The following is an 18,190-nucleotide window of genomic DNA, read 5'->3' on the forward strand; positions in this document are numbered from 1 at the left end:
CAAGTTTTTGAGACATTGACATTTTTTATGGGGGTATACCCACCAATGCTGTTGGCTTTTGTTTCAATAAATTGTTTGAGATGAGGAAATCACCATTGCGTGCCTCTACTTAAATGCTCTACTTTCATAATATAATATCACTGTACCTCGAACTTTTTACATTTTCCATAAATGTTACCTGAAAGCCAAATATGTGACCTTGCTGTGCAGTCTAGAGCAATATGGGCGATTTGAAGGGCATGAGAAATGTGGAGATCAGAGCTGTGCAATAGGCAGAATACAGTAACGGTTTTGCATGGATTCCACCTTTCAGGTTAGGCTTCAGCAGGAGCCTCCATCAAAGATTCCGAGATTCCAGGAGATTTCAGAGTTGCCGGACTCCATACCAGAAACCTGACACACCCCATTATAGACAATGGGATCTGTTGGATGCCAGTGATGTCTGGGGTATGCTGGATACAGCAATTCCGGTTTTAGAAGAACATTTTGCCACATATAAGTACCTAGCCTTAGGTGCTTAAAGTAGAGCTCCACAGTTCCCCATATACATAAGACTGCCGGCAGTACAGTGCTCCCTATAGTGCCATCCACAGTGTTCAATAGTGTCAACCTGATGGCTGGGGGTAGGGCTGGGCTATTAATCAAATTAATTTGATTAATTCGCCCTTTTAAAGCCTGACAATGTTTTTTTTAAATTGTCATATTGATATTTTTTTTCTTCTGGAGCACAGTATCAGGACAGCCTGCATACTCTCTTCAGTCCCTACCGCCTGCACCATGATTAATAGCACGGACGCATGGACTGAAGAGATCTCACACAGAGAGGGTGAGAGTGAAGTTTCTGGTGCCCCAGATGTGGTGACCCAAGCGACGGCTGCAGTAATTGAGTCAGGATGAAGTAGGAAGAAACATTGGGCGCCTGGGGGTTGCAGGCAGTTCCCTGGTGTGTGCCTGGCTCTGCTCATCATTACCTCGCTGCTGCTTCCCCTGGCCTTGGTGGGCACGATTTTTGAGGCTGATGGCACATGGAGGAAACGGGATATCCCAGAGCTGCTGACAGGTGATGTTGATGCATAACTGGTGGTGGGCACAGCCAGGTGACACACCCTCCCATGCGTTCCTCTTCTCTGTGAAGTAAAATACAGCTTCTACCTTACCCCCTCCCTGCTCATAACAGTGGATCTAGTGGAGATGTGGAGTCAGCCATGCCAGTGCAGAAGCCCCACATGGACTTCAGGGAGCTCAGGGCCAGCTGGTGCTTCACAATGATCTCCTCGGTCTCGTCCCACAGGTCTCTGGCCCAGCAAATACCCTGTTCTGAGTTAATGAAGGGGATTCCCTCCATCAATTTACTGGGGTTCCTGGAGTGGCTACAAGGAGCAGCTCTCCATGGAGTACCCAGCATGTCGATTCATTCCACAAATAGCTTAATCATTTTAATGAGCATCATGTAATTGAGCACTTGCTGCAGAGTTCCACTGCACATTTTTGCTGATTTCTGGGGGGGTTAAAAAAATCTATGATTTTTTTGGGTTGAACAGTAATGGCAGGATTCTTAAAAGGTCCAATAAATGCTGATCTCTGGGGGTTCCAGCAGCAGGACACCCCATGATCATCTTATTTTCAGTGGGTACTTCAAGCAAAAGGGGATTGCCCCTGCAAACAACACATTTTAAGACTAAACCTAATCAGAATTGCATTTTAATGCTGAAAATTCGGCAGCACAAGTGGACACTGGGTCTCGACTTCAATGGGAGCAAGTTTGTGTCATCCATAGGGGTCTTCACTCTACATCCCCAACATGAGAGTGAATAACTTACACATTTGGACTTGGTTACATTTGTGGGATGACTATATGCCATAATTGTATTTGATTTGGTTCCTATAATTGAAATTTTACTTCTGTTTACTAGGAGAACCTCCATATCAGGTAACTGGAAGACTAACACTGGGTCTGCAATGTTAGAACAAGTGGCAATGTCAGATAGGTGAGTAACAATTAATGCTTGTGTCATAAATCCCCAACATAGGTGGCAAATAAACTGTATTTTTTTTCTACATTTGGTGGTGGTCCTACTCATGGGACTTCTAACCAGGCCCTGAAACAAAGAGGCAAAAGTGCCCAATTAGGAGCTGTGCCCTATCAGCTTTCCTCCAAGAAGAACACGTTTACCCCTTCAATTTAATATACCTGTTGGTTGTTTCAGTGTATGCTTTCTTTAAACTTTTCCATTTCAGAAGTTTAGATCGGTGGGGTCCTGGTGGTGAATTTCCACAAAATATCCATTAGATCATCTAATGACTAACTATTCCAGGAGCCTAATATTACCTTGTTTTAATGTTTTTCCTGCCCAGTATGTATTAGAGCATTGACACAATCCTTTAGCTGAAAGGTCTTGTCACGTAAGGTAGTGACCAGTGCAGCCGTAAATTCCACCCACTGTCACTACCTACTTGAATGATCTGCCTAAACAGCAGCTACCAACTGGTCGATGGTCCCTTACCTGGCACAGGTTTAGGTGCACAGGGCCTAAAGAAGGGGTAAAAGGAGTAGTCAGACAGACCACGTCAGAACTGGGTATAACAAAGAGCCCAATACCAGACAGTCAGCACCAGGAGATTATGTCAGTGGTAAAATCAGCACTCCAGGACCGAGTCAGAGATCCAGGAATCTGATGTAGCTCAGAACAGGCTAGCGAAGTTAAGAAGACCAATCACAGGCAACGGTGACTTGCAGTGACCCGTTTAAATATCCTGCTATAAGGAAAGATGGGACGCCAAGCCTGATTGGCCCGTCATCCCTGCTATCTGATAGGTCTTACAGCCCTGATGTTAGCACATAGAGTACTGTGGCGCTGAGCCAGATTGGCACAGCATCTCTGCACAATGATAGGCCAACCAACCCCGCAGTCGTCGGGGCTGGTTGACACAGTGGCACCCCCACAGAGAAGCCAGGCTTGCTGTGGGAGCGCAGACAGGTACGTACATCACAAAACACATGCTGATGCTGACAGACCTGCCCAGAAGGCAAAAAATAAACTGTGAGGTAGAAGCCAATTTTTCCCACTTAAGGGGAAAAAAATTCCTTCCCGACTCCAATCAGATAACTCCCTGGATCAACAACCCCTCTCTACTAGCTATAACCTTTAATATTATTACACTCCAGAAATACATCCAGGCCCCTCTTGAACTCTTCTAGTGAACTCATCATCACCACCACCTTAGGCAGAAAGTTCCATAGTCTCACTGCTCTTACAGTAAACAGTTCCCTTCTGTGTTTGTGTACAAACCTTCTTTCCTCCAGAAGCAGAGGATGTCTCCTCGTCACAGTCCTGGGGATAACTAGATGATGGGAAAGATCTCTGTACTGCCCCCTGATATATTTATACATATTAATTAGATTTCCCCTCAGTTGTCTTTTTTCTAAAGTGAATAACCCTAATTTTGATCATCTTTCAGGGTACTGTAGTTGCCCCAATCCAGTTATTACTTTAGTTGCCCTCCTCTGCACCCTCTCCAGCTCTGCTATGTCTGCCTTGTTCACAGGAGCCCAGAACTGTACACAGTACTCCATGTGTGGTTTGACTAGTGATTTGTAAAGTGGTAGGACTATGTTCTCATCACGGGCATCTATCGTATGCCCCTTTTGATACAACCCATTATCTTATTGGCCTTGGAAGCAGCTGCCTGACACTGGTTTCTACAACTTAGTTTGCTGTTCACAAAAATGTTTAGGTTCTTTTCCATGTCAGTGTTATCCAGTGTTTTACCATTTAGTATGTACGGGAGACTTGCATTATTCCTTCCCATGTGCATAACTTTACATTTGTCAGTGTTAAACCTCATCTGCCACTTCTCTGCCCACACCTCCAATCTATCCAGATCCATCTGTAGCAGTATACTTGTCACAACCAGACAGCTGAGAAGCTCTGACAGAGGCCTTTCAGAACCTCCTCCTTGAGTTTCTGTGTTGTGGTATTCAGCTCCTCCTCTCGTTAGCCTCTCTCAAGCTGTCATGTGTTGGACTAATTGCTTCCCTTTAAATTCTTCCCCAGAAGGCTTTTCTGGGCGGCTTATACTACTTCCTGGAGTGTGTGTGCACGCTGACTCTGTCCTCCTGTTTGCTTCAAAGCTAAGTGTTGTACCTTTATCTGTTATTTTCTGTTTGCTGGATCCCAGGTGACCCTGACTCCCTCCGTATCTTGTGTAGGGAGCCGGTGGTCGTGTCCCCTCACTATTGTAGGGTGCTCAGGGCTTTATAGTCAAGGTTCGTGGATATGCAAACCTCCACCATTCGGATCTTTGCATAGGCTGAGCAGCCAGGGAAAGTGCCAGGTCTTCTGCAGGGGTCTCCCTTGGTTCCTTAGTTTTTGGATCCAGCGAGTCGTTTATACATGTTGCTTTGCCTTGTTTCCTGTACACCGTCCGTGACATTATAAGCCGCCATAACCGTCTCAAGCATGGATCCGGTTTCACTTTTGGCTGAACGCTTCCAGGGTCTTTCATTGGAGGTAGCTGATCTCCGTAAGACTTTTTCTCAGCTTCAAGTGACCGGTTCAGCTTGCGTTCATGGAGTTTGTTCTGAGCCTAAGATCTCGCTCCCGGATACGTTCTCCGGGGGTAGTGAGAATTTTGTGCGTTTTAGAGAGGCTTGCAAACTCCATTTTCGCCTTCTTCCCCACTCCTCTGGTGATGAGGAACGGAGGGTGGGGATCATTATATCGCTGCTCAGAGGTAACGCTCAGTCCTGGGCCTTTTCGCTGCCGGAGGGGGCACGGCCTCTCCGTTCAGTGGATGAATTCTTTTTAGCCCTGGGTCAGATATATGATGATCCGGATCGTATTGCTCTGGCTGAGTCTAAACTACGTCTATTATGCCAGGGTAAACAATCCGCAGAAATATACTGCTCAGAATTTCGGAGATGGGCAGTTGATACTGGTTGGAATGATGCTGCGCTCCGAAGTCAATTTTGCCATGGTCTTTCAGAGGGATTGAAAGATGCATTTGCCTTTCATGAGAGGCCTATTTCTTTGGACTCTGCTATGTCTCAGGCCGTTCGTATTGACAGGCGTCTTAGAGAGAGAGGAGAGATGTCCCCTTCCTGTCATACTCAGTCCCAGGACAGTGCAGCGGTCCCGTTCTGTGCGCAGGGGTCTCAGTCGCCGTCAGCCCCTTCTGAGCAGGAGCCCATGCAGCTGGGGTTGATTGCTTCTGACAATAGAAGATTCAGCTCGCATGGGAGGGTTTGTTTTTGTTGTGGAGGTATAAATCATTTGGCAAATATTTGTCCCTCTAGGAGATTCAGGCAGTTTTCTGGGAGTAATAAAGAAACAAACAGGAAAAAATCTTTTAAAAATGTTCCGTCTGTTACTATTGGCAGGGTTGAGGCGGAAATTGAAGGTTTTCCATTTGCTTGTAGTTCCCGTTTTGTCCTGCCGGCTAGGGTGGCGCTAGAGAGCAAGAACATTTTTTGTGAGATTTTTGTGGATAGTGGAGCAGCGGTTAATCTCATTGATAATCAATTTGCGATAACTCATGGTTTCCAGGTGCGCACTTTGGGAAAGGATATTCCTGTTTTTGCTATCGATTCCGCTCCACTTTCTCAAAAATCATTAAAGGGCATAGTTCACAATATCCGTTTAATTGTGAGTGATGCTCATGTTGAGGATGTGTCATGTTTCGTCCTTAGCGGTTTACCCACCCCTCTGGTGTTGGGGCTGCCCTGGCTCACTAAGCATAACCCCACCATTGATTGGCAAGCGAGGCAAATAAATGGTTGGAGTGACTTTTGCAGAGAGAATTGCCTCATGACATCTGTTTCTGAGGTTGCTACTAAGACTGTACCATCTTTTCTCTCTGAATTTTCGGATGTCTTCTCTGAGAGTGGAGTTCAGGATTTGCCCCCGCACAGGGAGTACGATTGCCCTATTAATCTCATCCCAGACGCCAAGCTGCCTAAATCTCGTTTATACAATCTTTCCCAACCTGAGAGGATCGCTATGCGTGCTTATATCTCTGAGAGTCTGAGAAAGGGACACATACGACCCTCGAAGTCACCTGTTGCCGCTGGTTTTTTCTTTGTTAAGAAAAAAGATGGTTCTTTAAGACCTTGTCTGGATTTCAGGGAGCTGAACAATATCACAATTCGTGACCCTTATCCGCTTCCTCTGATCCCGGACCTATTTAACCAGGTTGTTGGGGCTAAAGTCTTTTCCAAATTAGATTTAAGAGGGGCATACAACCTGGTCAGGGTCAGAGAAGGGGACGAATGGAAGACGGCCTTCAATACCCCTGAGGGCCATTTTGAAAATTTGGTTATGCCTTTTGGTTTGATGAATGCCCCAGCCGTTTTTCAGCATTTCGTGAACAGCATTTTTTATCATTTGATGGGAAAATTTGTATTGGTGTATTTGGATGACATTTTGATTTTTTCTCCCGATTTCAAAACTCATAAGGAACATTTACGTCAGGTCTTGCTCATCCTGCGGGAGAATAAATTATATGCGAAACTGGAAAAATGTGTGTTTGCGGTTCCAGAAATTCAATTTCTGGGGTTTCTTCTCTCCGCTTCTGGTTTTCGCATGGACCCCGAGAAGGTCCGCGCTGTGCTTGAGTGGGAGCTTCCTGAGAATCAAAGGCGCTGATGCGTTTTTTGGGCTTTGCCAATTATTACAGGAAGTTCATTTTGAATTATTCTTCTATTGTTAAACCACTCACTGATATGACCAGAAAGGGGGTAGATTTTTCTTCTTGGTCAGTAGAGGCGCGTAAGGCTTTTTCTGATATCAAGGAGAGTTTTGCTTCCGCTCCCATCTTGGTGCAACCTGATGTTTCTTTACCCTTCATAGTTGAGGTTGATGCTTCTGAGGTGGGTGTGGGGGCGGTCTTGTCTCAGGGTTCCTCTCCTGCCAATTGGCGACCGTGTGCCTTTTTCTCAAGAAAACTCTCCTCCGCAGAGAGAAATTACGATGTGGGAGATAGGGAATTGTTGGCCATCAAGTTGGCTTTTGAGGAATGGCGCCATTGGCTAGAGGGAGCCAGACACCCTATTACCGTATTTACTGACCATAAAAATCTGGCCTACTTGGAGTCAGCCAAGCGTCTGAACCCGAGACAGGCCAGATGGTCGTTGTTCTTTTCTAGGTTTAATTTTGTTGTCACGTTCCGCCCTGGAGTTAAGAATGTGAAGGCAGATGCCCTGTCACGTTGTTTTCCGGGAGGCGGGAATTTTGAAGACCCGGGTCCCATTTTGGCTGAAGGTGTGGTGGTCTCTGCTCTTTTTCCTGAATTGGAGGCAGAGGTGCAGGCAGCCCAGTCAGAGGCTCCTGATCTTTGTCCTCCTGGGAGGTTGTTTGTGCCTCTCGCTTTAAGACACAAGATTTTTAAAGAACACCACGATACGGTCCTTGCTGGGCACCCGGGGGTAAGAGCCACACTGGATCTCATCGCTCGGAGATTCTGGTGGCCTGCGCTTCGTAAGTCGGTTGAGGGTTTTGTGGCAGCCTGCGAGACTTGCGCTCGTGCCAAAGTCCCTCATTCACGGCCATCAGGTCCTCTCCTTCCCTTACCCATTCCTTCCCGTCCTTGGACACATCTGTCCATGGACTTCATAACGGACCTGCCTCGTTCCTCGGGGAAGACTGTGATTCTGGTGGTGGTGGACCGTTTTAGCAAAATGGTGCATTTCATCCCTTTTCCTGGTTTGCCCAATGCTAAGACGCTGGCGCAGGCATTTGTTGATCACATTGTCAAATTGCACGGTATTCCTTCAGACATAGTCTCTGATAGGGGCACGCAGTTTGTTTCCAGATTCTGGAAGGCTTTCTGTTCTCGCTTGGGGGTTCGGTTGTCATTCTCTTCTGCTTTCCACCCGCAGTCGAATGGCCAGACAGAGCGCGTCAATCAGAATCTGGAGACATATCTGCGTTGTTTTGTGGCGGAGAATCAAGAGGATTGGTGTTCTTTTTTGTCCCTTGCTGAGTTTGCTTTAAATAACCGTCGTCAGGAGTCCTCTGATAAGTCACCATTTTTTGGTGCATATGGGTTTCATCCACAGTTTGGGACTTTCTCGGGAGAGGGGTCTTCTGGTTTACCTGATGAGGACAGATTCTCCTCGTCTTTGTCATCTATTTGGCAAAAGATTCAAGATAATCTAAAGAGCATGAGTGAGAGATATAAGCGTGTGGCTGATAAGAGACGTGTGCTTGGTCCGGACCTGAATGTTGGTGATCTGGTGTGGTTGTCTACCAAGAATATCAAATTGAAGGTTCCCTCCTGGAAGTTGGGTCCTAGGTTTATTGGGCCTTACAAAATCCTGTCTGTCATCAATCCTGTTGCATACCGTCTTGATCTTCCTCAGACTTGGAAGATCCATAATGTTTTTCATAAGTCCTTATTGAAACCTTATGTTCAACCCATTGTACCCTCGCCTTTGCCTCCTCCTCCGATTATGGTTGATGGGAATCTTGAATTTCAGGTCTCTAGGATTGTGGATTCTCGTCTTGTCCGCGGTTCTCTTCAGTACCTTGTTCAGTGGGAGGGGTATGGTCCTGAGGAGAGGATGTGGGTCCCAGTGACGGACATTAAGGCCTCTCGTCTCATCAGGGCTTTCCATAGGTCCCATCCTGAGAAGGTGGGTTCTGAGTGTCCGGAGTCCACTCGTAGAGGGAGGGGTACTGTCACAACCAGACAGCTGAGAAGCTCTGACAGAGGCCTTTCAGAACCTCCTCCTTGAGTTTCTCTCAAGCTGTCATGTGTTGGACTAATTGCTTCCCTTTAAATTCTTCCCCAGAAGGCTTTTCTGGGCGGCTTATACTACTTCCTGGAGTGTCTGTGCACGCTGACTCTGTCCTCCTGTTTGCTTCAAAGCTAAGTGTTGTACCTTTATCTGTTATTTTCTGTTTGCTGGATCCCAGGTGACCCTGACTCCCTCCGTATCTTGTGTAGGGAGCCGGTGGTCGTGTCCCCTCACTATTGTAGGGTGCTCAGGGCTTTATAGTCAAGGTTCGTGGATATGCAAACCCCCACCATTCGGATCTTTGCATAGGCTGAGCAGCCAGGGAAAGTGCCAGGTCTTCTGCAGGGGTCTCCCTTGGTTCCTTAGTTTTTGGATCCAGCGAGTCGTTTATACATGTTGCTTTGCCTTGTTTTCTGTACACCGTCCGTGACAATACTGTCCTCTTACGTGTTAATTTGTGCAAGCCTTCTACAAGATTATTAATAAATATATTGAAGAGAATATGGCCCAATACTGACCCCTGAGGTACTCCACTAGTGACAGTGCCCCAAACTGAGTGTATATCGTTAATAACCACCCTCTGTTTTCTATTACTGAGCCAGTTACTTACCCACATACAGACATTTTCTCCCAGTCCAAGCATTCTCATTTTATATACTAACCTTTCATGCGGTACAGTGTCAAATACCTTGGAGAAGTCCAGATATACGACATCTATTGATTCGCCGCTGTCACGTGTAGAACTTACCTCCTCATAGAAACTGATTAAATTTGTTTGACATGACCGATCCCTCATGAAGCCATGTTGATATGGCATAATTTGCTTATTTCCATTGAGGTACTCCAAGATAGCATCTCTTAGAAAACCTTCAAACAGTTTACCCACGACAGATGTTAAACTTGCTGAACTATAGTTTCCGGCTCTATTTTTGACCCCTTATTGAATATTGGCACCACATTTGCTGTGCGCCAATCCTGTGGAACACTCCCTGTCAGTATAGAGTCCTTAAATATCAGAAATAAGGGTCTGGCTATGACATTACTTAATTCTCTTAGGATACGGGGTGTATGCCATCTGGTCCTGGAGATTTGTGGATTTTAATCTTTTTAAGACGCCGCTGTACTTCTTTCTGGGTCAGACAGGGCACTCTTAATGGGAAATTTAATTTTACATTCTGCATTTCATCTGACAGTTTATTTTCCTCAGTGAATACAGTGGAGAATTCTTTTTTTCAATAGCTTTGCTTTCTCCTCATCACTCTCTGCAACTCCCCCCTCATTACTCTGTAGAGGGCCGACGCCTTCAGATTCATACTTTTTACCATTTATATAATTGAAGAACATTTTAGGGTTAGTTTTGCTCTCGGTCTCTAGTTTAGCTGTTTTCATTTGTTCTTTACATATTCTATTTTTTTCCTTTATAGTTTTTCAGTGCTTCCTCGCTACCCTCCTGTTTTAGTGATTTAAATGCTTTCTTTACAGTTCTATTTATCCACTTTTTTTTTTTTTCTTGTTCCTTAACCTTTTATTTGCATAAGTTATGTACCTCTCACAATTAGATTTTAGGATGCTTTTAAAAATATCCCATTTTGTGGCTGTATTTTTATTTTTGAGGACTTTGTCCTAGTTAGTTAGGCCTATGGCCTCTCTTAGTTGGCAAAATGTAGCTTTTTTGAAGTTTGGTATTGGCCATCCCTCTAGTCAGGTCCTGAACCAGTTGGGAAAGGTAATGGTCTTTGGTTATTGCCAAGAACCTGTTTCCTTTATGAGATATACAGGTTTCAGTTTCCCAGTCTGTATCTGGGTAGTTGAAGTCCCCCATAATAACGTCATCGTTATGATCTGCCGCCTCGTATATCTTATTTAGTAGCAGATTTTCTGTGGACTCTGGTATATTAGGTGGTTTATAATAAACTCCTATTAGTATCTTATTATTGTTTTTGCTTCCATGTATTTCTACCCTCAGTGACTCCACATGTTCATGTCCCTCACTTATATCTTCTCGGACTGTGGGCATTAGACAGGACTTTACATAAAGGCAGACCCCTCCCCCTCTCCAGTTTTGACGATCCTTTCTAAACAGACTGTAACCCTGTAACATTAACTGCCCAGTCATAGCTATCATCCAGCCATGTCTCAGTTATTCCCACTATGTCATAGTCCTCCTCACACATCGCTAATTCCAGTTCACCAGTTTTATTAGTCAGGCTTCTGGCAATATTATACTGTGGTGATGTGTACAGTGCTTGAGGGTTTGTATGTCCCACCCAGATACCTCAGCTAGGTGAAATGACTAAAATCCTGAAAACCGCAGAGGTTTCAGCAAAGCATAGTTTGCTGAGACAGTTTTGTTTATGTTTTGTTCTGGGTTGGAAAATGGCTAGTATCCAACAGAAAAGAAGGTGCATTTTTAGTTAAAGGTGTAAGAACCTTTTCTAGAAGAATAGCTGATGGGGACAGAATAGAATCGGTAGACGCCACTATAGGGCATCCTGGTGGATGTGTTAGTGACTTGTGAATTTTCGGTAAAGTATAAAATACCGGTGTTATCGGGTATTGATTAATTAAGAAACTACATAGTTTATCATCTAACTTATCCCTTTCCTTTAATTCTGCTATAACATCCATGAGTTAGAGGTTTATAGGTGTCTCTATCCGCTAATTGTCTCAGAATCTCTGCAACATAATAATCCTTGTCCATTAAGACAAGGGCTCCCCCCTTGTCTGCAGGTTTGAAAATTTAAGGAATCATCATTCAGCATCTCTTTCAGGAAATGTCAAATTATGCAATATATATAATTTACCCTGTTTACAATCATACAGCAATTGGGATATATCCCTTTGGACCAGTGATATAAACGTCTCCACCGGATGGTGTGTTTTGGGTGGTTTAATTTATTTATTTATTCTAAGATTAAATTGTTTTAGTGTTAATTTATTAGTATCTGATAACACCATCTGGGGAGACATCTCATCACCGGTACCAAAGTGTGCTTTCAAACGAATATTGCGGAAAAACCATTGACAATCCATTACTAATTCAAAAGTATCTAAATGTCCTGTTGGAATGAAGGCTAGTCCTTTTTGCAATACTTGCAATTGAATGGGACTTACATTTTTTGATGAAATATTAAAAACCAAAGTCTCATCTATACCTGGGACTGCGTTATCCTTCAAGCATTTATGCCTCCTATGATGGCGTCCTGCCCTTCTGTTGTTCTTTTTGTATTGCGTTTTTTCCCTAAAAAAGAGGATTGATGACGTGGGGCAGGGGTATAGTCGCTTCTAGAGCCATAAGACTGGGAATCTGTTCACCGTGTGTGGCGTCTGGATAATGGAATCGCGGTACCCAAGGAGTCTTGCCATTTATATATTCTTTTGGTCTAATAGTCCTCAGAGTCTCTGGTGAATTTGTTGCGCTTAGTATTTTCAATGTCCTTCTTAAGGTCAGAACAGATTTTCTCAATTTTAGACTTTAAAGCAGTGAGATCATCTGCTGTTAATGAATCATGTAGCTGTTGTTCAATGGATGCGATTTTCAACTTAGTTTCAGTAATGGCGCTAGCGAGATATTCAATGGTGAGGATGATCAGATCATGTGAACATTTATTTAAAATGCTGGCGAACTTTGTACAATAATCAACATCATCGCAAAAGAACATAGGTCTAAGATATACCCGCAGTCTACGTGTTATCTTCTGGGTTCTGCAGTACTCTGCTAAAGTAGCCTTGTGTAATTCCCATGCTACCAGATTTCTGGATTTCCTCTCCAATTTACGACTCCAAATCTTTACCATACTCACAATTCCAGCGTGTGGACAGGGTAGTCTCAGACACCACTAATAGGGAGACTAGAATTAATGACATGACAAAAAAATTTCCTGGCGAGAGGATATCCAGAACCTTTGTTAAAACAAGAAAGTGACAAATTTAATATTGTAACCCCTAGACCAGTATAACAACAACAACAACAACAAAAAGACACGAATTCCCTTAAAAGTGAAGTATCACCCTTGGATCAATAAACTTTTAATATACTCAATTGGCTAACTGTAGATATGGTCCAAGATAAGTTAAATAAGGTAAATGTGAACAAGGCTCCGGGTCCAGATGGATTACACCCAAGAGTACTTAAAGAGCTCAGTTCAGTCATTGCTGTGCCCCTGTTTATAATTTTTAAAGATTCTCTAGGTACTGGTACAGTACCAAGTTATTGGCGCACGGCAAACGTTGTGCCCATATTCAAAAAAGGATCAAGGTCCTCCACAGGTAATTATAGACCAGTTAGTTTAACTTCTGTTGTGGGAAAAATGTTTGAAGGACTCTTAAGGGACTATATACAGGAGTATGTGACTGTAAATAATAATATAAGTGATAACCAACATGGGTTTACCAAGGACAGAAGTTGTCAGATTAACCTGGACAGAGGGGTGGATGTAGTGTTTCTGGATTTTGCAAAGGCTTTTGATACTGTTCCTCATAGACGTTTAATATGGTAAAGTAAGGTCTATAGGCTTGAAAACTGGCTGAAGGACCGTGTACAGAGAGTTGTGGTCAATGATTCCTATTCAGAATGGTCCTGGGTTATAAGTGGAGTACCCCAAGGTTCAGTGCTGGGCCCTTTATTATTTAATTTATTTATTAATGATATCGAGGACGAGATTGCAGATGACGCTAAGCTATGTAGTACTGTACAGTCTATGGAAGATGTCCATATACTACAAGCTGACTTGAACACTCTGAGTGATTGGGCATTAACTTAGCAAATGAGGTTCAATGTGGACAAATGTAAAGTTTTGCATCTTAGTAGTAATAATCTCTATGCCTCATATCCTGGGTGATGTAACACTGGGAGAGTTACTTATAGAGAAGGATTTGGGTGTCCTTGTGGATGGTAGATTAAATTACAGAATACAATGTCAATCAGCTGCTTCTAAGGCCACCAGGATATTGTCATGCATTAAATGAGGCATGGACTCGTTGGGCAGGGATGAGATATTACCACTTTATAAAGCGTTGGTGCGGCCTGATCTGGAATATGCAGTTCAGTTCTGGGCACCAGTCCATAGAAAGGACGCACTACAGCTGGAAAAAGTACAGAGGAGAGCAACTAAAATGATAAGGGGAATGGAGGGTCTTCGTTATGAAGGAAGATTAAAAGAATTTAATTTATTTAGTCTTCAGAAGAGACGTCTAAGGTGGGACATGATTAACTTATACAAATATATAAAAACTGTTCTATGTAAAATGCTCTCAAAAGACAAGGGAGCACTGCCTCCGATTGGAGAGGAAAAAGTTCAGTCTCCGAAAGCTTCCTTAGGCCGAATGCACACGGCCGTGTTCCGCGGCCGAGAGTGGTCCGTGGTATGCCCGGCTGGATTCCTGTTTAGAGCAGGAGCGCACGGTGCCATTGGTTGCTATGACGCCGTGTGCTTTATGCCGCCGCTGCACTACAGTAATACACTATACGAGTGTATTACTGTAGTGCAGCGGCGACATGAAGCGCACGGCATCATAGCTACCAATGACACCGTGCGCTCCTGCTCTGAACAGGAATCCAGCCCGGCATACCACGGACCGCTCTCGGCCGCGGAACACGGCCGTGTGCATTCGGCCTTACTGTGAGAACTCTGAATCTATGGAATAGAGTGTGACCACTTCCTCAGGACGTGGTCACAGCAGGAACAGTGGACAGTTTTAAAAGGGTTTAGATTAATTCTTAAAAGTAAACATTAATGCTTATGAAAACGTGTAGAAATCTGAATCTCAATTCCTTCCGGGATTCGCGTCCCCACCTATCCCTTGGTTGAACTTGATGGACTTGTGTCTTTTTTTAACCGTATTAACTACAGTATGTAACTATGTAATGACTGAGCTGCCCTCTAGACTGGCTATTTAACTTCTCCTAAATAGATAGCTACACCCTAATTACTCACCTGTGCAACACTCTGGAGAAGGAAGGAAGGAGAATTGTAATCACAGTATACTCTGACCTGCTATGAAATAAACCTGGCAGCAAAAGTTACAGTGTATAAACTAGACTACATTGCTCTGACTTGGTATAGAATACAATAAAGTCAGGCAGAGCCACTCGGCAACGCACACAAATAATTTAGCTCACAGATACTCCCTCCCTAATCTAAAATCACACACTTGATAAAAACACACACTTAGGCCTCTTTCACACGACAGTATGTCCATTTCAGTGTTTTGCGGTCCGTTTTTCACGGATCCGTTGTTCCGTTTTTTGCTTCCGTTGTGGTTCCGTTTCCGTTCCGTTGTTCCGTTCCGTTTTTCCGTATGGCAAATACAGTATACAGTAATTTCATATAAAAAATTGGGCTGGGCATAACATTTTCAATAGATGGTTCCGCAAAAAACGGAACGGATACGGAAGACATACGGATGCATTTCCGTATGCATTCCGTTTTTTTGCGGACCCATAGACTTTAATGGAGCCACGGAACGTGATTTGCGGCCAAATATAGGACATGTTCTATCTTTAAACGGAACGGAAAAACGGAAATACGGAAACGGAATGCACACGGAGTACATTCCGTTTTTTTTGCGGAACCATTGAAATGAATGGTTCCGTATACGGACCGTATACGGACCGCAAAAAACGGCCCGCAAAACGGAAAAAAAAAACGGTCGTGTGAAAGAGGCCTTAAACTCAAACACGCAAACGCTCACAAACTTGCGTTGTTTGTCTGCTTGTATAAGTGCAGTTCTCAAACCAGACTGTCTTTTCTTCCTCTGGAAAAATTTGATATCTGCTATACAGTACTTTGAGCCTTTAAAACTGTGACATCTAAAGAAATCCCCTTTACAGCGTTAACGTGGACACACATGGAGGGAATTTATCATGCCCTACAGACAGGTTTTCTGGCATAAAATGTGGCAGGGTTTGGCATGCTACATGCTGCACAAAAAAAAGAATTTGAGACTTTTTGCGATTTCACGCCAGTTTACTCACTTTTGAAAACTGGATTTGGCAAATTATGGCTATCCAGTTTCAAGAAAAATGTAATCCAAAAATTCCCCTCGCGATAAATTTCTCCCTGATTGTTTTTCTGCAGGTACAAGTTGTGGGTGGACACATGTTCAGAAATTTTTGGTGGCCTTGACATCTGTGCTGTGAAGGTTGTGCATGGGAAAGATGGAAAAGACTATATAATAGAGGTAACTATACTGTGCCAACGTTGAGATTACTTTTTTACTATTCTGTTCAGCTGTTTCATAAATGTCCTGGTGTCTTCCATAAGTAACAGATAGACTGCTAATTGTCTCTATTACTGTGCCTAGTGAGGTGGTCTTCCAGATTTACACCAGCCATTTAGGATACATAAATGTAAGCCGACTTGCAGAGTTTTATTGTAGTTTTTCTGTTTCCATCCATTTATTAAATGGGCCCTGTCTGGTTTAAACAGGTTAACTGATGGCCTATTATCAGGATAGCCCATCAACATCAGATCACCAGAGATCCGACACCCCTGACCACCGCTAATAAGCTGTTAGGGAGTAGCTGCTTCCATTCACTTCAGTGACAGCAGCAGTGCTGTAACCAGCTCTGTCCACCACACAATGGACGGCCTATTTTTATCGCCAGGCTTCTCCCAAACAGCTAATTGGCGAGGCGATGGGGTTTCGGACCCCTTCTAATCTGATATTGATCAGCAATAGGAACCAGTGGAACCGGTAAGTAGGCTCTCGCTGCTGAGAAGATAATCCAATGAACGGTAGGTAGTTGTGCAATATAAGCACAACACTGTGAAGAGCGTATAACCATATGTGGCTGCTGCGTATCTCCGGACCCTCATGCCAGTGGGGCTAGGAGTGGACAAGAGTCAGCAAAAGAAACCAGTGGAACCAATAGGTAGGATTGTGCTGCAAAGGAGTGAGGATACGGGGATGCACAACAGCCGCATACGATTCTATGCTCTTCACAGTGTTGTGACTGTATTGCAAAACTACCCACGGTGAGCACTGATTTTTCTACTGACTGACTTCCTATCAAGTCTTACTAGACCAGGAGCACTGTGTATGTTCTTTATTATAAGACCTGATGTCGATGACCCATTTTCAGTAGAAAAATTCCGGACAAATTATACATTGTCATGGCACCAGGATACAATGAATTACAAATTATATACAAGCTTATACTTGCCTCAAGAAATGTTTATTACTGCTGCCTGCAGGCATGTTAAAGGACATCTGTCAGCAGATGATGATAACATATGCAGGAACATTTCTAAACAGGGGGTCATTTACTAACAGAATTGTGCCTATTTTTGGTGTATTTCTGGTGCAGATTGTGGCACAAAACTTACTTGTGCCGCAATCTGTGACTTTTCTCTGCTCACGCCAGGTCTAAAAAAGTGGGCGGGGAAGGGGACGGGTGTCTCATTTATCATTTTTTACACCTGTTTTAGGTCTAAATTTAAGCCAGCAAGGAAGCCGGCGTAGATTTGGAATGGCGGTGGATGCGCCAACGTTATGTACAGGCCTGGCGCCTCTTCGGCAGATCCACCGCCAGCTTACGGAGTTATTAAGATCGGCATCTAAAACGCGGGTCTTAATAAATGACCCCTAAATTTATCATTGATTGAATTGCTTCTTGAACTTTTGGCAGATTATTCATGGCAGATCATTTGCCTTTGGAATATCTACTTTCAGAAATTGCATAATTCACATTACCCAGTCCGACACCACTCTGGAAATTGTTTCAACCATCAGATGAATGTTGCAACTGTGGTCAAAACACATATTCAATCACACCAGTAATACCGTACACTGAGGACAATGTTATAGTTGCACAATATCACGCATATGGTAATTAGAATTGATATAATAATAATAATAGGTAGAATAGAACTATCATTTTGTACAGATCCGTCTTTCTTAGGAACAACTTGAATCATTAGAACTGTAGAAGACAATTGCTAAGGGTAAAAGGCTCTTAACATAATGTGAACCGAGTCAATGTTTCATGTACGATGGGGAAAAGCTCCCAGCGAGTACTGAATGCAAACTTATCTATAGGGCTGTGGCAACTGACAGTGTCCCTTTGGTTTCCATCAGGCTGGTATACTGGTGGGTGTAGAGCTAAAAATTTATACAGCACAGTATGTTTTTCTACACTGGGAGCCTATGGATGAGGTATTTCAGTGTGCACCTCTAGAGCAGGATTGGCCATACTGTTCCATCATAGGTATATATTGGGAGATTCTCCTGATGTATACAGCACCTCGGATGTAAGCTGACTGCACTATACTATGGTACCTCAACATACGATGGCCTCAGGATACAATATTTTCAACTTATAATTGTCTTTTCTGGGCATTCGTAAGACTCAACATACAATGTCTGAGACTCAGCTCCAGCCAATAAACATGGCCGTTTCTCTGGTAAAGCACCTGTATTGGTGTCTTCTCTTTACAGTACAGTGCGGTA

The 18,190-nt window shown here is 43.7% G+C and overlaps 1 protein-coding gene across 2 annotated transcripts in view; it reads left to right on the forward strand.

Moving 5' to 3' along the window:
• Window positions 1-18,190, forward strand: part of LOC122943622 (synapsin-2-like) — a 294,778-nt gene that overhangs the window by 233,687 nt on the left and 42,901 nt on the right. For both annotated transcript variants that reach the window (XM_044301506.1, XM_044301505.1), the window contains exons 8-9: window positions 1,914-1,988; window positions 15,817-15,919. In XM_044301506.1, the coding sequence (XP_044157441.1) occupies window positions 1,914-1,988; window positions 15,817-15,919 (178 nt within the window). The remainder of the gene's footprint in view (window positions 1-1,913; window positions 1,989-15,816; window positions 15,920-18,190) is intronic.

This window comes from Bufo gargarizans, chromosome 7, assembly GCF_014858855.1.
Source record: "Bufo gargarizans isolate SCDJY-AF-19 chromosome 7, ASM1485885v1, whole genome shotgun sequence".
Lineage (NCBI taxonomy): Eukaryota > Metazoa > Chordata > Amphibia > Anura > Bufonidae > Bufo > Bufo gargarizans.